A 22,830-nucleotide genomic window follows, 5' to 3' on the forward strand; every position below is an offset into this window, starting at 1 on the left:
GAATGCAATTGGACATAACCCTTTATTATACATGACTCTGTCTGAACTATTTTCTGCAGATGTTCTTGGTCTGTGTCTTTGTTTGGAAAGGATAAGGGAAGCTCCAGTTTGCTTCACAGAGTAACTCGAGTACTTGGGCTGGTTGCAAGGTATTAATAGATGCCTCATTTGGCCATGGATGGGAGCACTGTTCTGTGTGTAGATGAGGGAGGGCAGAATGAACTTTCTTTTTCTTCTAATTGGCAGATGCAATGCCATTTACTAAGGTTGTATTAAATATATTGTGTTTTTCTTTCCTCACTTCTGCAGATCTTTCAATGGAAGAATGCTGTGACAAGGGTATTGAATGGGCAAACAAAAACAGAATATGTACTTCTCTACCATTAATTTCCGAGTCCAGAGAGTGCAGGTATATGATTATATATTATATTTATTATGCTATGATTTTTATTTTCGTGTAAAACAAGGGGAATGGCAGGTATAAAAGCTGGTTATAAGATGTAACACCTAGCTCTTAAAACAAAATTTTCTAATTTCATATCTAACCTTAGAGAAACCTGAAGACCAAATTTAATTCCATTAGGTCTTTTCAATTTCTGCTATTGGTCTTGTGCAGAGTCACCCAGCTCTAACTTGTTTGACGTGTGCTGTGTCTCTTAGTCAAGTTTTTCACTGTACTCTGGTTGCAGGTTTTGGACTCAGCCTACATTCCATGTATCTCAGCATGGCTCTGCTAATGTCAGCAGAACATCTTCAGTTGATACTGACTGAGAATCTAGCCCAGGTTGAAATTCTTGAGTGAAAATTTTCCAAGAAAAACAGCAGATCATGTACATGAATAACATTTTGAATAATATATAGATTGCATGCATACATACCAATGTATGTAAAACAGCCTTTCAAAATTATTTATTCTGTGTGGTGTCACATGGGTAATTGTCTGCAGTTCTTAGTTGTGTTTCAGGATCAGAGAGCTTAAAGTTTAACTCACAAGATTGCTAGTTACTTAGGGCATCCTACTTCTGTCAAATGTATTTGTATAATATAGTAACCTTTTGTTAATACTTAATTTCTTAATTCAACTGAAATTTAATATGATACTAATTTCTTTTTTGTTATCTAGCAAATGAAATAATGAAGTTAAATGTTAAAATTAGTAACACAGTAGTATTTTGGTTATACCGAATCTCTTATAGATTTAGAGACATTCATATTTTTTCTCTCAGTGATAGCCTGTGTTATTTTTGCCATTAAATAAGCTTGCTAATTTTATTTGCGGAGCTAACAATTTGCAGTTGGTAGTTTGAGGCGCAGCTTCACAGAGGACTTTACATCTCTCAATTTAAAGCACAATGCATTGCCCACCTCTATCTTCTCAAGTGGATTGAAAAGTGATTTAATCGTAGTAATTGTAGAAATGTTGGATCGATGATTATTAAGGAAAGAATTTGTCTTGCAGTCAAGTCTGCTCATGTTTTTTGACTTTTGCATTTGTATTGGCAGCAAAAGCAGTCTCTTACGCAGAAGTATTGACAGATAGGGCTTAAATCCCAATTTAGGAAATACTTGAAGAGTCAGCAGAGTTACAGACGAAACAGGCAAGAAAAACAGGAAACCATTTATTTATTTTTTTTTGAACAATCTGGGAGCAAGAGTCTTTATGATTTAATGATAATTTAATTAATGTGAGTTGTGATTCTGCTGTAACTGTAATACATTCTTTCAAAGTTTGCTGTTTTAGAGAGTCTTTAAGACTTTTTAGGATAATTGAAAAAAAAAAGCTTACTAATGTTTCATCTAAGTTTTGAGCATAAATGGTATCTAATTAAGTAAATTATAGTGATATAATGGTAAATCAGAAATGGGTAAACTCATTCTGTGAGAGACATGAGCACTCAGTTGACAGAAATAGAAGTGGATATATTCAGTTGCATCTATTCATAACTGTAGAATAAATAAATATAGCTCCCCCGGAAGCTTGGCTCCATGCTAAGAAATGACTCAGTAAAATTGGCAACTTTGACTACTTTCTTTAACGGCAATATTATTTTACTCCAGTTATGGTTGCTAACTGGCATATCCGTGAAATCGTATCATATATCAGCATATCAGCAGAATCACTTTATGATGTTATTTCAGATACAAAGGTAAGAGCCAAATTGTTTTGTTAATTACTGGTATAACCGTAGACAGAATGATCAGTGATTCATTTTGCAAGCACACTTGGTTAACAACATTGATTTTGCACATTCATTCCTATTGCACAGAGATGTGAGTGAAACCCAAACCAGATTTATTACATCTGCTGAGGTCTAGGAGGAGAATATGGCACAGGATGACTGATTTATTACAGATTTCAAAAAAAGCTTCAGATTTCAAAGCTTGCTTTCTATTTAGACATATACACAACAGGAGCTGCTGGGGACCAGGGTGTGTGATGTCTGTCATTTAGTTGGCTGTTTAAACCACAGCTGGGGTCTTCTGACTATCTAGTGCAGCATGGTGTTGGACAAAGAGTCTGAAAAAAAAAAAAACCAACAACAAAAAAACAAAAACGTGTTTTAAAAAGCTATGGCCTCTTGGGCCATAAATTGTGTAATTCTGTAATAAATGATTCCAGAGATTGGTTGGTTTGCCCTGCATGTGCAAACCAGCACAATGTTTCAGCTTGGGTTCACAAGGTTAGCAGTTGAAGGCAAAGGAATACATTGTGAAGTGAAGAGATGAAGTTACTGAAGTAAAAGTGTTGCATAGTTACATTGCAAAGACCATGCAACACAGAACAGTCTGGGTGTGAGTACATGTTCTGGCAGACTTTGCATGCAGTTTTTGAATCCTGTGCATAGGATTTAAAACATAACGGCATCTCAGATTCAGTCCTTCCCTCAAAGCAGGCCCACTCCTAGAGTTTTCTTTTGCTGTTTTAATCACCCTTTCTTTTATTTGTATGAGGAATAAGCTGCCTTACTGAATTAAAGTGAAACCACTTGACCTGATTCCAACCATTTAAAGTGCATTCATAGGAATCAGGAAGGGTTTCCATGCAAGTACTACCATTCTAACATCTGCTGTGCTTCTTAGAAACAGACAGACAGTTTAAGGTTTTGGTGTCTCTTTAGGATACAGCCCCCAAATTCCCTTGTTGTTATTGAGGAGCTTAACATCTGTGTCAGCATCACTTAGTGAATATGGGACAGCCCAAACTGCAGATATATTTGCTTTCTTGACCTACAATGAAGGTGAGCCAGCTGTCAGTCTGAAGTTCATGTGAATTCATAAGGTATACTTGGCTGCTGTTACTGGGTTTCATTTAAGTTGAAGCAAGGCTCCTGGTAATGTTCAGTCATGTCTACAATCTCTTATTGTGGTTGCTTGACCCGCAAATGCATATACCTCATTGCATTATCACTCTGGAAAGTAACAGTATTTTTATATATGCCTTCATTGCTCAGAAAATGTGAGTGTAGGGTTTTCATGAATTATATATGTGGCTGTTATAACAGCAGCTTTTTGCCCATTCATCCATTTTCTTGTGACATGGTCAAACTCACAGCAGCAGGAAACAGCTGCCGTTTATTTTTGGAACTTGACCTGTCCCTTTCAAAATGTAGAGGTTCCCCTGCTCAGAGCTCTTAGCAAGTGAACTTAGTTCCTGGGCCAGAAATAGCATATCTCCGTATGAGAATTGCATGTCTTTAGCATTGTGTAGTCCTTTTGGAATTACATTTGGAATAACATTATTCATTATTAGTGTTGCAGGAATGTGTAGAAGAAGGTACACAACACTCTGCTAGGTGCTGTGCCAAAACAGAGCAAAAAGGTGATCCAGGTTCCCAAGCAGACAAGTAGCAGTCCTTGAATGCAAACTCAAGATGGGAACACAAGGAAGTAGTAAGAGAAGAGCATTTGGAAGGATAGGAACCAGATGTTTAACTGCTGATAGACATTTATTAGTTTATGCCATTGTATGCCTGGAAGAGCCTGAGACTTTGGACATCAAAGTAATTGCAGTTTTTTGTCTGAAAAACATCTTTAAAGTTACTTTTGGAGCGTTTGTATTCGTTAGTTATCATCTCTTCTCTACAGCTTGTTCAGTGTGCCTCCCAGCTATTTTTGGCTTCACAGTCAGAGGGACAGAAGAACACTGTGTCTTACAGTGACTAAAATCACTAATTTTTACTAGAGTCCCTTGCTGATTTACAACATATGATCAAATATATGCTTTTAATTGTTGTGGCACATTAGTATTTTCACTTGCCATGTTGTTTCAGTCATAATACCAGGTCTTGCTCTTGCTCTTCATTTTCCTGAGTTCCCTTGTGTTGCATGTTAAATTTTGAACTGAAAGGTCCAAGGGTGGAAGAGGCAGCTTGTCTTGGCAAAATAATTCTGGAGTGGAATCATGCCTTTTTTTTGTTGTTGTTGTTGTTAGTTTAGTTTACTTCTACTATATTTTGTCAAAGGCCTTCCATGAATAACACCTGTGTAGTCTGAAGACAGGCTAATAAGCAGGAGGAAGGCAGGGGATAGTGAAGGGGTTTTATTGTTTAAATTAGGGTGAAAAAAAAAAAAAAGAGATAAATTGTTTTCAAAGCAAAGTTAAGTTTTAATGTTTCTATGGAAAGAAATAAAAGGAAAAATAGTTGATTAGGAAATCCTTCCTGTTTGAGGAGTTTACCCTCTAGAAAGGATAATTATAATAAAGGTAAAATGAAAAGAAATATAGGTGATTAGGAAACCTGTACTATTTTAGGAGAGCACTCTGAGGGAAGGATACTAAAGATGAAAGTGTTGTGGAGGTAACTGGACATGTAGCTTTGTTAAAATTTGTTAAATACTAACAGAAAGTAAAAATGAAAAAATGAAAAACAATTTCTTAACTTGATTTATAATCAAATTATGTAGTAATGAAATAATTTGAATTTTAAATGAACATCTGCAACAAAAAATAAGTATTTTTAAAGGTCTGAGTGATTTCTGTCTGTTAGTGAGCCATGAATAAAATCCATGTTTCAAAGACCAGAAAATTAATTATTTTAGCTCAAATATCCTGAGTGAACGTCAGTCATGAGGCTACCTGCTCCTAGATATCCCACATTTAATGTTTTTAATCCTAGTAATATTTCAGCCATATTGTAAATACATATTATAAGTATTTAGTTCAGTAAAGTTCTGTTACACTGTTTTAACTGAAAAACTGAATACGGCACATGAGGATGAAGTAGCCTTTGGCTTTTTTTATTTACTAGGAGTAATTAAATACGTACTTTCCTGGATTTGCTTTAAATTTCTCTCTTTTTTAGAGAAATTACACAGGAAGAGTTAAAAGGTATTACAAAAAGAGACAAATCTTGATGTCCTGTTAGCATTAGAAACGCCTCCTTTACTCTGCTGTGAAGCAGAAAGTGAGTATGGATTATATTAGGGTCTAATCTAAGGGGACACATAATTTTGAACAGGTAGGGACAGAGAATCTTAATCTCAAATGTCTTGTAGTCTAAATTGCTTCTTGTGACATGCTATAGAGACTATCAGCATGGGAGGCAGTGTGCAAAGGGAAAAGGGTTGTCAACTGGGCACATTGAAGTACAACTGTGAGATCAGTACTGTACAGATTCCTGTAGCATTTTACTCTACCATTTTTCAAGGATTTCTTCCTCTATTATAGTCATACAAGGGCTTACAGTCTCAAGCAATATTTGCTACCAATGCAACTTCACTGTAGGATTTGGGCAACAAAGTGTGATTTTATCGTTGTTCTGAGAATGAACAAATGGTATTTTAATCTAGAATTTCCATTCAATTGATGTTTAATTCCTTGTTGCAGTTGGGGTGGGCCACATGACATGAATACAGCTGTGGGAAACATTTTGAGAAACTTACTTGTTTTGGTTGGAATTGCCAATTTGTCCAGGATTTCAAAGAGATGATTTGCATTTGAAAAAAAAGAAAAAAAAAAAAAAAAAAAAAAAGGACACACTGGAAATCAAACAGATCTACTGAAAAACTGCTGCTGTTTGTTTGTTTGTTTGTTTGTTTATCCATGGCTAATATCCCTATCCTCAACAGGACTTGGAGGGCTAAAAGAGCTGGAAAGTCTCAGCTCTCACACTCTTGGGCTTGAAGTTCAGGTTTCACAGGCTTCCAGAGTCCTGACAGGCAGACCACCCCAGAGCTGGGCAGGGAATGGAAACTCTGCTTCAGAGGGAATCTCAGCAACAAAAAAACTACATATTCTTCCAAAATGGAACTAAATCAAATATCAAAAACTTCATATATTCTGCCAAGTAAAGTTACCGACCTGGGCATAACTTCTAGCTATGACTTTAGAGTCTATTTTTGAATAAATTGTTCATGAAGTTAACCTAGTTTTTGTTCCTATGCATTGAAATCCTGTAGCTACTTTTGTCCAAGTGAGAACTGCACAGTCAGACCATTACAAAATCCAGTAAATAAGAATCATGAATCTTCGGGAATGTAGCTTGATATCCTTGCATCACCAGTATGCACAGGGAAGCAGAATCTGAGCCCTGTGTGTTCCCTGCTTTTAGTGGGCTGGACTGGATGGCTTGGCCACAGAGTGGAGGGAATCCCTTATAACATAACCCCTGGGAGCTGAAAGCTTATCCTATGGTCATCGAGAGCAGTGAAACTCCTTTAGGAGTGATTCACAGGAATCTACTTCTTGCAGATGACAACAGGAAAAGCATGTGGTTCAGTAGTGCAGCTAAACTCTTTTCCTTCTACCTCCAAAATTTCTGACAGTGTGGAAAAAGAATTTTTAAGAGTAAAGGGTATCGGCTTACTGAATATCTATACATCATCTCATGTATTTCTACTAACCCTTGAAAAGATTTTTCTCGTGAGTTGAAGTTAACAGGGTTAAGGGGAAAGAAAGATGGTGAATATTATTAACAGTGAAAATAATGTGTTCAACGTTGTTGGTCTGTAAGATGTTACAAAGTTTCCCAAGCCAGTGGGTATAAATTTCATTTATAGGGTCCATCTGAACATATCTTGTAGAGCTTTAACATAGCTGAGCATGCCTTTTAAGTGCCTTGGTTGTACTAGAAATATAATTTATCATCTTGGATTACCTTTTGGATAGTTTCTTTTCCCCCTAGCAACTCATGGAACTTTATTCTCAGTGGCACAGCATTATCAGAAAACAGATAGATATGTTTATATACTTGTATGTGTAATCTGATTTGTTTCTCTTCTTTAACTTTTTTTTCCTGTTCCCCAGTGTTTCTTACAGGAGCTAGTGGTGGAAGAGCTTTAAGATGCAAGATCCACCCACAATGCTAGTCAACAGTTGCACATAAGAAAAGAGTGGTGAGAGGAGAGACATCTCCTTGAGTGGGAGTAATGACAGGAGTGGAAGATTTTAAAGCCTCCTCACTCAGATTTTTTTTCCATAGGAAGGAATTAGAGATAGTGTTTTCAATTCATTCACTGAAATGGGGATAAAATGATTCTATGAGCAGTGGAACTAACAGAGCTTAGTTTCCTGCTCCATTGTCTTTCTTCACCACTTTCTTGCAGTACACTCTGTTTCTTACTGTGACTTCCCTTGATACCTTCAATTCTCCATGTATGTCCAGTTCTCCCACAGAGCAATGCTCTGAGCTGCCTTCAGTGTGTTGTACTTGTTTGAGCAAGGGGAAACAGGCGCTGGGATAGAGTGGTCTCAGAATTGCAGGCTCTCACAGCGTCCAGAGCCTGATTTTTTTCTATAGTAGAAGCATTGATTGGGTTCCTACCATCCTCTGTTCAGCCACCAGTTGTGATAAAGCTTACAAGAATGCAGCATCCTAGAGATAGAGCCCACTGTCAAATGTGGTTGAAGTTATCCATTTACTTCAAAATTTGTTGTGAGAGACTGCAAGGTGGACAGACAGTTTGTCTTAAATATACCGCCTTAACAGTACTAAACATGTCAACCAAAGTTTCTGTCCATGTCTGAAGAATATTTTTACTTTTGAAGTAAAATGTACGTCTGTATGAATCTCTTTCTCAGAGATTTGTAATAGTGCACATTGTCAAAACCTGCTGCGTTATCTTTTCTTTATCTATTTATGACGTTCTTAACCCATTGCTTTCACCCTCTTATCAGCATGACTCAGGTACAGTGCTGCCGCAGCAAGTTGGAGGAGCACTACTGTTCAGATGGGATCAAATTCGCCAATGTGCGTGAAGAGTGTGACTCATATACTGGTGAAAATTCCACCTGTGAAGCTGAATACTTTCAGGTGAGATCTCAGAGCTAATTCTGTTCATCTGCTAACAAATGGCTGTCCAGATTAGTATTAAGGGTTGATCTTGAAGGTCACCTTATTCAGTCCTGATTCACATAAATAGTTCTTCCCCACCTATGCATCTTGTCCCTGTTGACTGTCTGCTTTATGCTTCTTTAAGAGAACAGTCCTGCTTTGAGTGAAGCAGTCTGTTTCATTACATTTTAAAAAAGACGGGTTGTAAATGCAAAAAGGTGGAAATTCTCAAATGGGTAATTGGCTAGGAAACAACTTTTGCATGAAGAGAATACATCAACACAATATAGGAAGGGATGGGTGTGAAACTCAGTCTTGATTCAGTCCTCAGCTCTCATTAGAGCTTTATGGACTAAGATCAAACTTGGTTTTCAGTACTGGTGGTCCAAAGGGGTAGGATTGAAGTTAATCCTTGCAGTGTACTTATAATTCCAATTAGTGTGCATGTCCTTAGTTGACATGATTTTGATTTACAATTTGAGACATCTATAAGCTTGTGATAACAGGGTTTGATATTAGAATAAATATGCCTATCGGTGGCATCTTTAGTTAGTCTGCTCCCTGCCCTCCACCTTTATTATTGTCTTTATCTCGCCTTTCTTGAAAGTGATCATAGTCTTACCACCCTGCAGAGTGTTTTTGGAAGAAAGTTCCACCAGTAAGATCATGACTTTTTACATGACCCCCAGTCATGGACAGTTCTGGTCCTATTACAGATCTCTTTCAGTGGTGATGAAGATACTTTTTTTTTTTTTTTTTAACTCTTGTATTATATAGAGGATGGCAGACAATGTCCAACTCACAAGTTGAATTGCCCTCTAAAATGAAAGATTGATCATATTTCTGGCAGTAAGACCCCACTGATGCCCATGTACCTATTAGAATTACTCATGGACTTAATAGAATGAGTCCAGAGGAAGGTCACAAGGGTGGTCAAAGGCACCTCTCCTATGATGACAGCATGAGGCAGTTGGGGTTGTTCAGCCTGGAGAAGAGAAGGCTCCAGGGAGACCTTATAGCTGCCTTCCAGTATCTAAAGGGGGCCTACAGGAAAGCTGGGGAGGGTCTCTTGTCATGGAGCGTAGTGCCAGGACAAGGGGGAATAGCTTTAAACTAAAAGAGGGTAGATTTTGATTAGATATAAGGAAGAAATTCTTTCCTGTGAGGGTGGTGAGTCTGGGTTGCCCAGAGGAGCTGTGAATGCCCCATCTGTGGAAGTGTTGAAGGCCAGGTTGTGTGGGGCTTTCAGCAACCTGGCCTAGTGGAAGGTGTCCCTGCCCATGGCAGGGTGGTTGGAATTAAATGGCCTTTAAGGTCCCTTCCAATCCAAACCATTCTGTGGTTCCGTGCTGGGGTTGTGAAGTAATTCACATTCTCACTGTGAGTAGAAGAAAGGTGACGCATCTGTTGAGCTAGATGTTGGGTTGTCACAAACTTGTTTGCACATGTAGCATGATTTCTTCTCTATGGTAGAGCATGGGATGATGGAACCACTGAGGGGATATCTCTCACTTCTTGACCATGTGTAGGATGCATCCTGCTCCTGTCATGGAGGTTCTTGTACCCTTAGAAAGCCTGCTGCCCCTACTTGATTATGGTAAGAAAAAAATATTTAGCCCTCTGTGTCAGTACGCTGAGGGCCTAGGAACAGATGAACACGGATTGTGATGGCAATTACTCTGGTGATTCAAGTGCTTGCTACTAGAGACGTGTTTATAATAGCAGCACTGTTTTAAACACATGTCAAGGCACAACCCTAAACCAGAATGCAACTGTTCAAGGAAACACACTTTCCCATCAATGGATTGGTGTTTCCATATGTGGGCTTGTCAGTATAAAGGAGAAGTTAGTGATGTTTTTTAAAATGGCCAGGATTCTTTAAAGATGGCAGGTTTTCATGATGACAGCTGTATTATTAAATAAAATGGACTGGGGCTTGATCTCTAGCCCTGAGAATAAATGACTCAGCATAGCTCGTGTCACGTAAATGGCATCTTTTCCCTGCAAAACACATGCATGAGTGCTGTTAGGAACACTCTCTGGCCTGTGCTTACCCCCAAATATGCTTCAGTGTTGTCTGAGAGGATGTTAATGGCCATTACAGCTTGCTATTATTTAAACAGTGGAGATGACTGTAGGACAGTGCCAGAGCCCATATTCTGTCCCTGTTTAATTTACTAGTATAAACATTGTCAGTGCTGTTTAACCTTTGTGAGCCACATTCTGCCCTACTACTCTCTTAACAGGAATATTCAACACTTAGATACACGTGGGTAGCTGTACTAGTACTATTGTAAATGATCTCCTTGATTTATGATCTAGTATCAGTGAACAATTCATCATTTCTTTTGCTGGTAACATTTTGAATGTGATGACCTGTAGGCATGCATTATAGTTGGTGATTGTGCCCTACTGTGGTAAACAAACTTTATATCAAGCCCACCTCACATGGGCTTGGATCTCACTTTGCTTAGGTTGGTCTATTTAAGTTTAGCTTAAGCAGCACAGTAAATCTTTTGGATCTGTGAGACAGCTAATTTTCTTTTGAATCCAAAACATGCAATTAGAAAGAAGATAAAAAGGCCATGTTACGAAAACAGTTGCCTCAGCTTTTACACTTTCAGGCTGCAGGCATAGGTAATGATGGACATAATTCTACTCCTCCAGTTTCTGGGAATTATAGCTTTTATTGCCTTGAAAAAAATTAATGCAATATTAATCATTAATCTTTAAAATCTTCCTCAAAATATGACAAATTCAGGATTTGTTGCTGATACAAGAGATTTAGACATGGTGTTACAAAAACTTCTACCTGTGCAGCTCTGCAAAAGGGGAGAAATTTGTACAAATCTGACCTTTAAGGTGCTTGGATATCTTCCCAAAATTTGTCCTAGATGCTTTCTTTTTCCAAAGATCAAGATATGGCCTTCTCTCTCAAATTTTGTCAAGAATATTTTGTTTGTATATATTAGTTGATCATAAAAGTTTTATTACTTAGGCCTGCTGAGCATTGTTTTAATTTTTGTTCAGCTCTTCAAAAGTTACGCAAAATTCCTCTGAGTTGCTTGTATTTTTCTCAGTCCATTTTTCATAGCATTTACTGATTAGTCTGAATTTCAGGAAGTGAGAGACCTCTTGTGGACAGACATACAAAACCTATGTTAGTACATGGTTTACTCTTAAAGCTTCGGTAACTTAAATGGTGACATAAATAATAAAGAATTATTATTAAATGTAACTAATTAACAGAGCTTATAAACAACAGGAATTTCAGATGCTTCCTAATCACATGAAACATAAATTTCCAGATGTCTTGCATGTAACTGTTGCTGGACTGAAGGCGATCGGCTCTGGGGCAGACACGCTCTGCAGTGGACAGGGGCCTCTGGACAGGCAGGGCTTTTTCTCTGGCATCGAGGCCACTCGAGACAGTCGAGGAAGCAGCCAGGGCCCGGCAGCCCTCACGAGGGAGGCTGATGAGGTGTAGGCCGAGTGTGGTGGTTTTACTGTGCTGGGCAGCTAAACACCACAGCCTCACTCCCCCTCCTTAGATGAGGAGGGGTTAGAAGTAAAGCAAAGAACAACTCATGGGTTGAAATAAGGATAATTTAATTAAAGGGAAATAATAATAATAATAATAATAATAATAATAATAATAATAATAATAATAATAATAATAATAATAATAATAATAATAAAGAAAGATTAGTATGAACTAAACAATTAAACTAAAGGAAAAAAAAAGGGAAAGGGGAAAAGGGAGGGGGAAAGGAAAAAAAGGGAGGAAAACAAACAAATAAAACAAATGAAGGCTATGTGGAAGTGCAGAGGAAAGAAATTACTCTCTACTTCCCACAAATAAGCGATGCTTGACCACGTCCTTGAAGCAGGGCCTCAACACACATAGCCGGTGTTCGGGAGGAGGACCGATGTTTTCACGAGAGCCTACCCCTCCCCTCTTCTTCCTGTTTCCAGCTTTTATTGCTGAGTGTGACACAACATGGTATGGAATACCCCTTTGGTTGGTTTAGGTCAGCTGCCCTGGTGATGTTTCTCTTCTCACTTTTTGCCCACCTCCTAGGAGGGTTAGGGAGAGTCCTGATGCTGTGCCAGCACTGCTCAGCAGCAGACACAACACTGGTGTGATAACACTGCTGTTCCAGCTACAAGTGCAGAGCACACCACTATATGGGCTGCTGCAGGGAAAGTTAACATTCCAGCCAGTCCCAGTACACAGAGCCGGCAGCTCCCTCTCCCCGGCTGTTCAAAAGCTGCCCCTGGGGAGCGCGGCGACCTGGACAGGCAAACAGGGCGGGGCGCGGCAGTTAATGCGGGCAGGGCGAGCAGGGAGGGCAGAGCGATGCCCCCGCCCATAAGAACAACTCCTCTAACGGGTGTCTACCACTAGCTAGGGCGTAATGGTCTACACTAGGCAGAGAGCTCTCCCTAGGAAGTCTGTAACCACCCAGACTGACTTCCCGCTCAGCAATGCGGCAGTTCAGGTCTCTGGATGCAGGGAGTGCCTGAGCCTGTTGCTGCCCTATGAGAGACACCGTGTATCTGAGGTGTAAGCAGGTGGATGACCTGGTCTGCCTGGTGGCAGGGCTCAAGGAGGAGGCGGAGAGGTTGAGGGCCATCAGCGAGTGTGAGCAGGAGATAGACTGGTGGAGTGACTCTCTGCAGGGCCTGAAGGAGAGGTACCGGGGTGAGACACCCCAAATGGGGGTGGAACCTGCCCTGTCACTGTTGGGTAGAGGGAGGGGACCTGGGAGTTGAGGATGAATGGAGACAGGTCCCTGCTCGACATCTCAGGCAACATCCTCCCCCCCGCCACCACCGGCCTCACCTTCCCAGGTGCCCGTGCACAACAGGTTTGAGGCCCTGGAGCTTGAGAGACTGGTAGGTGAGGTTGAGATAGAAAGTGCACACAGGAGGATGCCTAGGGCGAGGAAGTTAACTCCATGCCTCAAGACTGCCTCCACCAAGAAAGACAGAAGGGTAATTGTTGTAGGTGACTCCCTTCTCAGACGGGGAAAAGGATGAGGTTGAGGGTCTGGACAGTAGCCTGAACCCGGGAAGCAAACCTGCAAAGCATGTCAGGACTGGGGGAATTACTGAGCATAGGGATCGGGTCCAGGCAGAGCAATGCATCACAACCAGTGCCACAAGAAAAGAATGGAGAGTCTTAGTGATCGGAGACTCCTTGCTGGGGGGCACTGAGGCTCCCATTTGTTTGCTGGATAACCTACCCAGAGAGGTGTGCTGTCTTCCTGGGGTACATGTCAGAGACGTTAGGAAGGCTCTGCCACAGCTCATTAAACCAGAGGGTTACTATCCTTGTGTTGTCATTCAGGTTGGATCCCGGGAAGCTGCAACTAGAAAAATTAGGAATATTAAAAAGGACTTTGCATCCCTGGGAAGGTTGTTGAAGGAATCAAGGGCGCATGTAGTGTTCTCCTCTGTCCTCCCTCTGGGTGACCGGGACCCAGGAAAAAGGAGAATGGGACAGGTGAACGACTGGCTGAGGGGGTGCAGTCTGAACCCAGGATTTGGGTATTTCGATCTTGGGCAGCCTTTTGAGAAGCCGGGTATGTGGGCTGCTGACCGACTTCAACTCAGCAAGTGGGGCACAAGTGTGTTGGGGAGCAAGCTCTCTGGGCTAATTACCAGGGCTTTAGATTAGGTTTGACGGTGGAGGGGAGGGGAGCTAAAAGTGACAGAGAAGGGCTGGGAGAAGTTGTCACTGCTGTCACTGTTGAAGATAGTAGGGAAAAACCTCTGAGTTGTGCCATAGGATCGTCCAAGGGCTCCTCAGACAAGGTAATGATCCTGATAACGCTGTCTGGAATTTTCTTCTTCTTGCATCCCTCCAGGGGTAACTGTGCCTGCTGCTTCCCTAAAGTGCCTGTATACCAATGAGCGGAGCATGGGAAATAAATAGGATGAGCTCAAGATCTGTGTTCAGTTGTGGGGCCACAATCTTGTTGCAATCACAGAGACATGGTGGGACTGCTTGCATGACTGGAACACTGTCATGGAGGGCTGCGTCCTCTTTAGGAAAGACAGGCTGGGGAAGTGAGGGGGAGGAGTTGCCCTTTATGAGTGGAGCAATTGGAGTGTACCCAGCTCCACCTGGGGGAGGGTGAAGGACAAGTGGAGAGCTTGTGGGGGTGAGAAGGGGTGGGCTGGTATGGGGGATACTGTTGTGGGGGATACTGTTGTGGGGGTGTACTGTGGATCACCAGATCAGGAGGAGGTTGATGAGGCCTTCTACAAGCAGCTGGTAACAGCCTCATGATCATGGGGGACTTCAATTTTCTGGACATCTGTTGGGTAAGCAACTCAGCCAGGCACGTGCAGTCCAAATGGCTCCTACAATGAGTTGAAAACAATTTTTTGTTGCAGGTGGTATAGGAGCCAATGAGGTGGGGGGTGCTCCTGGACTGTGTCCTTACCAACTGGGGTGGGGTTGTTAGGGATTTGAAGGTTGGGGGCAGCTTGGGATGCAGTGACCATGAGATGGTGGAGTTCAAGATGGAACTTGGTGGAAGAAGTAAGGCTAAAAGCAGGATTGCAACCCTGGACTTTCAGAGACCCAACTTTGACTTCTTCCAGGACCTGCTTGGGCGTATCTCATGGGCTAGGTTTCTACAAGGCAAGGGCGCATGTGAGAGCAAAACAGGGAGGCTTGCAAAAGAGATAAAAGACAATAAGATTTTTTTATTTTTTTTTAAGTATGTAAACAGTAAAAGGAAGACTAGGGATAATGTGGGTTCCTTGCTGAACGTGGGGGGTGTCCTGGTAAGGGGAGAAGGTGGAGATACTGAATGCTTTCTTTGCTTCAGTCTTTGCTTCAAGGACTTCCCATGGGACTCCGTGACCCTAGAGGGAGGAGAAAGAGTCTGGGAAGTGGAGATCTCCCCCCTTGTTGACAAGGGAGTGGTTTGGGAGTGTCTGAATGGGCTCAATGCACACAAATCCATGGGTCCTGATGGGATACATCCACGCGTACTAAGGGAGTTGGCAGAGGTGATCGCCGAACCGCTCTCTATCATGTTTGAAAGGTCCTGGAGAACAGGAGAGGTGCCTGAAGGCTGGAGGATAGCCAATGTCACTCTGGTCTTCAACAAGGGCAAGAAGGAGGATCCGGGTAACTACAGGCCAGTCAGTCTCACCTCTGTCCCTGGAAAGGTGTTGGAACAGCTTGTTCTGGATGCCATCTCCAAGCAATTGGAAGAGAAGAATGTTATGAGGAGTAGTCAGCATGGATTCACCAAGGGAAGTCATGCTCAACCAACCTTGGGTAGACTAGGGGAGAGCAGTGGATGTCATCTACCTTGACTTTAGCAAGGCTTTCGATACTGTCTTCCATGACATCCTATTAGCAAAGCTGAGAAAGTGTGGGATAGAGGAGTAGACAGTCAGGTGGGTTGGGAACTGGTTGACTGGCTGAGCTCAGAGGGTGGTGATTGGCAGCGCAGAGTCTGGCTGGAGGCCTGTGACTAGCGGTGTTCCCCAGGGGTCAGTGCTGGGTCCGGTCTTGTTCAACATCTTAATCGATGACCTCGATGAGGGAATAGTGTCTGCCCTCAGCAAGTATGCTGATGATACAAAGATGGGAGGAGTGGCTGACATGCCAGAAGGCTGTGCTGCCATTCAGCAAGACCTGGACAGGCTGGAGAGATGGGCAGGAAGAAACCAAATGAGGTTTAATAAGAGCAAGTGTAGAGTCCTGCACCTGGGAAGGAACAACCACATGTATCAGCATAGGCTGGGGGACGACCTGCTGGAGAGGAGCTCTGAGAAGGACCTGGGGGTCCTGGTGGACAACAGGTTGACCATGAGCCAGCAGTGTGCCCTGGTGGCCAAGAAGGCCAATGGGATCCTGGCGTGCATTAAAAGGAGCATGGCCAGCAGGTCGAGGGAGGTGATCCTCCCCCTCTACTCTGCCTTGGTCAGGCCTCACCTGGAGTACTGTGTCCAGTTCTGGGCTCCCCGGTACAAAAAGACAGGGATCTCCTGGAAAGAGTCCAGCGGAGGGCCACAAAGGTGATACGGGACCTGGAGCATCTTCCCTATGAAGAAAGGCAGAAAGACCTGGGTCTGTTCAGCCTGGAGAGAAGAGGACTGAGAGGGGATCTCATGAATGTGTATAAATACCTGAGGTGTGGGAGACAGAGGGATTTGGCCAACCTCTTTTCAGTGGTTTGTGGGGACAGGACAAGGAGTAATGGTCACAAGATAGAGCACAGGAAGTTCCGCACCAACATACAAAATAACTTCTTCGCAGTGAGGGTGATGGAGCATTGGAACAGGCTGCCCAGGGAGGTTGTGGAGTCTCCTTCTCTGGAGATATTCAAAGCCTGTCTGGACGCCTACCTGGGCACTCTGCTCTGAGGAACCTCCTTTGGCGAGGGGTTGGACCCGATGATCTTTTGAGGTCCCTTCCAACCCCTACAATTCTGTGATTCTGTGTGCATGTGTGTGTTTGTATATAAACTTCATTTTCATTTTGTTAGACGCTGGTGATTTTTCACTCAAGGCAGTCAACTTCAGCTATCGGGACAGTATAGTAAATGCTTATTTTAAAGTAACTGTATGACATTGAAGTATATACTTGTGCTCCCATCTTTATTCCTTTCTGTGAGAAGGCAAGGAATAGGAGCAGTGAAATGATCATTGGACTGGATAAAGGCCACAGAGCTTTCTGTCACATAATCACAGAGAGATTAAGGTTGGAAGGGACTTCCTGAGGTCATCTGGTCCAATCCTAATGTGAAAATCAAGCCATGGCTTTGATGCTGCATAGACCTTTGCTAATAACAGGAGAGAAGCAAAGGAAAAATCATGGAGATTATCAGGACCGCTTAAGAAGCAAAGACTTGGAGGCAGTGAAAGTGTGTAATAACCACTTGGTACCTAAGTAGTACCATCCATAAAGGCAGCAGTGGTTTTAGCAAATGGGCGAATGGTCATCATAATACGCCTCCAGGCAGCTGGCAGCCTTTGGAAAATGGCTGCAAACACACTGAGAACTGAACTAATATAGAATTCAGACTGCATTCCAAACCGAAGGGTAAGAGTTGAATAGGCATATAAGCAGAATAGGCTAATAATCCTGGAAAGAATTAGTGTGAAAAAGAATATACTGAGATTAATCTTACCAGGGTAGTGACATAGTGCCATGTGTCTCAGAATGCCAGAGTGCTCTGCGAACATCAATTAAACCAGACATATTACTGTGATATTATTACCATTCCACAGTGGGAGAACTAAGAGAAAAGGAAAATAAGCAACTTTCCAAGTTCACAAATAAGATGCAGAGCAGTATGCAAGTATACAGAGTCCTGAGTGTGGCCATCCACCAGATTCTCCATCTTCTTTCTTTAGTTGAACAGGAAATCTTAGGCTTTAGGACTGCCAGTAGAGAATCTTTTAGGGTCAATTACCATAAAAAACAGTTACCCTAACACCAGTTAAGAAAACATTTGGTGCTTTTCATCTCTGAATCATTTTGCCAGTGATATATCAGCATAAATTATCATCATTATCAAAGTGTTAAATCAAGATGGATCATGCGCAATTAAAATAAATACAGGCTTGAACAAATGGTTCAATGCATACAGTTACGTTAAATAGGGATGCAGTTTCTCATGGACATTGCAAAATTTAGCAGGCTCAATACTGAAGATTTACATTAGCTGGAGAGAGATTTTTCTTTAAGTTCTGGCTCAGCCTGGAGGTGATAAAGAACATAAGGTTATTCAGCACTTCAAGAACAGCAGAATTAATGATCACTCTCTACAAAAACATCCAGGGAAACTCTGTAACTCCCAATTTGAGCATTGTGTAACAAGACAAAGTAGATGTGAGTCAGTTAATATGCTTAACAGCAGAAGCCAGTGAGGATATCCAGAAGGATATACTATGACAGTTTGGCAAGGCATCAATCAGCTGTACTCAGTAACTCAACATTTTGTTATCAAAAATACACAAGCTTAAGTCAAACAATGAATCTTCAGCTCAGTTTTGATTTCTGTCTGGAACTTATGTTTGTGAGAATTGGAAATCCACCAAAATTATAGACAGATGTTAAAAAGTTCAAGAAAGGTGCCTCAGGAAGTTGTTAGACAAAACAAATCCTCAGAAATGTGGCAATTCCTGAAAGAGATCATCAAGTCTTTATTTTTAAATCCAGAAAAGATGGAAACATCCCAGACATGTTAGCGATGAAGCCAGAGCATCTGCCACGGTACAGATGTAGTTGGAGAACAAAATAATAAAAAGGTAGTGAGAAACTGTCCAGTCAAACAGTAGCTAGTGAGGGAAAATGTGCATCTTAGCATTATGGTGGGCATGAAAGGAAGACCTCAGTACTGTCCAGGAGGGAAGAGTTCCTGCCACACAGCATTCTGCAGCGGGGGAGGGATTGGGCTGAGTATATAAAAGAAGTACAAAATAGCGTGCTTGTCTACAGCATGGACTTCATTCAGAATGCTTCAAAGAAAGAAAATATGAAGGAATGAGGAAAAAATGCTTTATTATTTTACTTTCCTGTTGCTTTAGGCTTTAAAAGAACTTTTTACTGCCATATAGCAAGAGAAACATGTATATAATGCCCTATATGGGAAAAAATGAGAATATAGGTAGTTTCAAAGTAGTGAAAGAAATGTAATGGTTACCTCCTTTTCAGTAAGTGAATTGTTTAAAGTGCAAAATTACAGAAATTTAATTCAATGTTTAGTTGTTTTTTATTCCATCTGCTCTGCTTATTTAAAAATTAAAGGAAACCTCCACAGGATTAATTTATGTATTCACTTCTGTGGTGTATCCCTGGGGTGTAGTTTAGCATGTCTAGAGGGTGTGGGTTGTATTTTATTGCTGGAAGCCATGTGAGGACTGTGATGCTTTTAAATAATGCTTGATTATGTGGTCTGTTCTCCAGAGCAGAAAAGCTTGTCTTTATGACCTGTTAACACTAGCTTTGGATTAATTATATTTGTTTGCTTGTTTGTTAGTTTTGAGAAGGGTATTTTGGGGGGCGGAAGTTGGATAGGCAGTTTAATTTTAAACTGAATCATGCACTTTACTGATTATGCCTCCGTTTAATGATCTGGATACAAAAGGGATGCAGAGGTGTTAAAGAGTTTCTGCTGTTCGCTGGTGTTCAAAACTGGGGTTTGCAGGCAGGGAGCCTTGTCATTCCATATACATAGGTCCTTCCTATGTTCTGGTCCTCCACATCATCATATTGGTATATTTGTGCACACACATCCAACATACACAATAGTTAGGAGAACTAGATTTGGGTACCAGGTATGACTCTGTGTAGGCCAGACCTACAGCCCACTGAACTCAACTATAGATTAAAATAACAGCCTAAGTATACCAGAAGCTCTGAAAGAGTTTGCAGGAAAAATTCCAGCAGTTTGCCAAGGTGATATAACACTATTGAAACTACTGAGAAAACTTGCAGTGATTTGTCTGGGGCTAAAATGTGACATTTATTTATTTATTTATTTATTTATTTATTTAACAGAAATGTTGTCACTGTTGTTTGCTGGGAAAGACCACCCAAGTTCAAGGACAGAGTTGTGAATCCAACCTGAAGATAGGATACCAATGTGGAATTGTCTTCAGAGCTTGTTGTGTGAAAGGACAAGAAGGCACTGATGTGTCCATCAGTGATGATGCTCCTAAAAAGGAACCGGGTATTTTACCTTGCAAATTATAAAAGATTGAGAGAGGAAATGATATGGGGTACAAGGAGTGCTTGTACTTTAAACAGTTTCTGTTGCAATTCTTCTAACTTGAGACCTCCTTTGAGTAATTTAATGTACACGTATATTGACCTTTTATTTTATTTTATTTTATTTTATTTTATTTTATTTTATTTTATTTTATTTTATTTTATTTTATTTTATTTTATTTTATTTTATTTTATTTTATTTTTTGCTAGTGATAGCTGAAATGTATATCACAAGAGATTAAAAGAGCTAAATAGTGGTCACTCAGTTCCTTGTATCAGAACTTAATATGAGACAGTTATTTCAGTCATTAATGTTCCTTATCTTAGAAACTGAGTATAAGCTATTAATTTTATTTTTATTTGTTCTTTTAAATGGATTTCAAAGCCAGATGGCAGTTTCTAGCTATGCAGAATTCAAATGTTGCCTTTTGTGTGAGGCAAATGCCTACAAATTTGAAATGCTTAGTCTGTCTAGGAGAACTGAACATTTCTGGGCAACATTGTGTCTCTGCATTTACTTCAGTGTTGTCAGAAGAGAGGGAGATCTAGACAGCAGCAGCTCATGACACGCTTCTTCATACCGAGTCCACAGATCTGAAGAGAATGAGTGTGGACGTACTGACACTTACAGACCTGTTTTTTCTTTTTTCATCTTTCACTTAACAGACTGAACTGAAACTGCAGAAAAGTCATGCTGTAGGATGTTGCCTCCCTCCTTCATGGGCTGTTGAGCACTGAAAACATGCACTCTGGCTTGAAGATGACCAGTGGCAGATTTTAAAAACATCACCCTAATCAATCACTTAAACCCCACGACAAAAACTTGAGCTGGTGTGCTTAAGCCAGTGTGTTAGCAGATTTGTTTCAGGTCTCTGAAAATTGACCTATGTCACTGTACACCCTTATCAAGTAACCTGTAGAAATGGCTTGCTGATTTCTTTGTGTACCCCTGTCATAATAGGGGAATAGCCCTTGTCCATTTTCTCTGACTGAAATGTCTACAGCAGTAGATACTTTGCACCTAGACTGTGTTAATACCAAGAATTTGCAGACTTAAAAATGTCTGTGTGACACGAGAAATATATCAATACCCAAAAATCCAGAATTACAAGCACAATGTACAGTATTTTTCCACTTACCTCTATGGGCAAGTGGCATTCACAATGACCATTAATGCAAGATGTCAGCAAGTAGGTCAGGACAAAGTTCTTACCATTGAACTAAGAAACAACCATGTGGTTGGAGATGTGTCAGATAGCCCTATTAACAACAAAGATTACCTGTAGAAAGGTAGAGCAAAGAATACTTGAACAGCACCTTCCCTAGTCACGAAGAGGAGGTCAGTCTCCATTTTGTATGGCAGCTTCTTAGAATAGTACCTTGTGTTTGTATTGCACAGTAGCAAGACACACAAGGTATTCTGCTGTAGAGAGTAAGACAGACTTCATGTATAATGCTTTCTTGGTCACATAAAGAGGAGTCTTGGGTAACTGCATCCCAAGAGTCCTGTACAAAGTCAGACAAGACTTGGACAAACTGTTTTCAACAGCCTCTGCATGACCAAAATGTATCCTTATGGCCTGAGAGGTTCACTGCTCACAGATTTGCTTCCAGATCCATGACCAAGTATTTGCTTTTAAGTGACCATTGGTTGAAAGACATACAGATGAGTACTGCAATGGCACTAAGTTTCCTGCTCAATAACCAGAGTATTTTGAGATTGTGTTTTTACACATCTCACTACCAGCCCACAATTTCTGAAGTGTTCAAAGTGGTGGAGACTGGCAAAGTCCATTAGTTATTTCTCTGACTGATGAGTAGATTCAGTCAGTAGATGTATTCAGCTCTTTTCTGCCCTCCATATAGAGATAAAGGACTCTCATGACACACGTATGCAGCAGAAGTACTGCTGATCATGAAGCATATTTGAAAGAATGCTATAATTAGGTGCCTAAAAGTTGGGTGTGGAGTTTTTTGGAATGAAATCTAAATAAATAACTGAGGTTAATCTGATTTTCATTAAAACTGTGAGTACCCCAAGCTACTATAAAGTCAGTGGAAACTAAGCATGCCTCAACAACATGTCTTATGAAAATCAGGTTAAGCTCTGCTTAAAAGCCTAATGGTAAGAATCTGCATTTGAAAATCTCAGCCCATATGTAATCTATGATCACAGCATGATTTTCATATTGAATCAGTGAGTTGGAAAATGCCTCATGGGCATGTGCATCTGAATGCCAAATTTAAGCATGAAATAGCTGCAAAATATGTAAATAATGCTTTTTAATTTTGTCCTGTTGTATCCAAAACTCTGGCCTGAATCGCATCCCAAGTAGGCAGCCTTTTACTGTGAGAAGTGTTTCTCCTCTAATGTCTGTCTCTACTCTTTTTAGTTGAAATTTCAAAGGAGGAACTAGACCAAGAAGATCCTTATCTGCATGATGGCTGCAGAGGTAAGTCAGGTGACTAGTCCTTTTAGCCAGCTCTTCTGTGATTATCTCCAATAAAGGTTAACTAAGCTTAGATCTAGCGATTAGCCCAAACCTTTTGCCTTGGCTAGCTAAGGGTAAAAAGAACAGAATGAAGATGCTTTTTAAGAAATAGTAGGCCATTATGTGATGCTTCAGTTGTTCGTAAAGGAAGGCATTGTCTGCCATGGTGACCAGCTGAAGCTAACCCAGCTGAAGCTTAGACTATACATTTAACTTTTATTTGACTTCTAGTTGATAGCACCTCAGATGTGTTATTCACTGAACCCATGGAATACTCTGGATTCTTCAGAATCAATGGAGTCTCTATTAAATATGT

General features: G+C 40.9%; 1 protein-coding gene across 10 annotated transcripts in view; it reads left to right on the plus strand.

Moving 5' to 3' along the window:
* FBLN1 (fibulin 1) overlaps positions 1-22,830 on the plus strand; it is an 89,752-nt gene that overhangs the window by 17,623 nt on the left and 49,299 nt on the right. For 9 of the 10 annotated variants that reach the window (XM_068657807.1, XM_068657824.1, XM_068657816.1 and 6 more), the window contains 4 exons: positions 310-409; positions 8,117-8,252; positions 19,813-19,984; positions 22,416-22,475. In XM_068657807.1, the coding sequence (XP_068513908.1) occupies positions 310-409; positions 8,117-8,252; positions 19,813-19,984; positions 22,416-22,475 (468 nt within the window). The remainder of the gene's footprint in view (positions 1-309; positions 410-8,116; positions 8,253-19,812; positions 19,985-22,415; positions 22,476-22,830) is intronic. The other variant, XM_068657870.1, reaches the window with a different exon arrangement.

This window comes from Anas acuta, chromosome 1, assembly GCF_963932015.1.
Source record: "Anas acuta chromosome 1, bAnaAcu1.1, whole genome shotgun sequence".
Taxonomy (NCBI): Eukaryota; Metazoa; Chordata; class Aves; order Anseriformes; family Anatidae; genus Anas; species Anas acuta.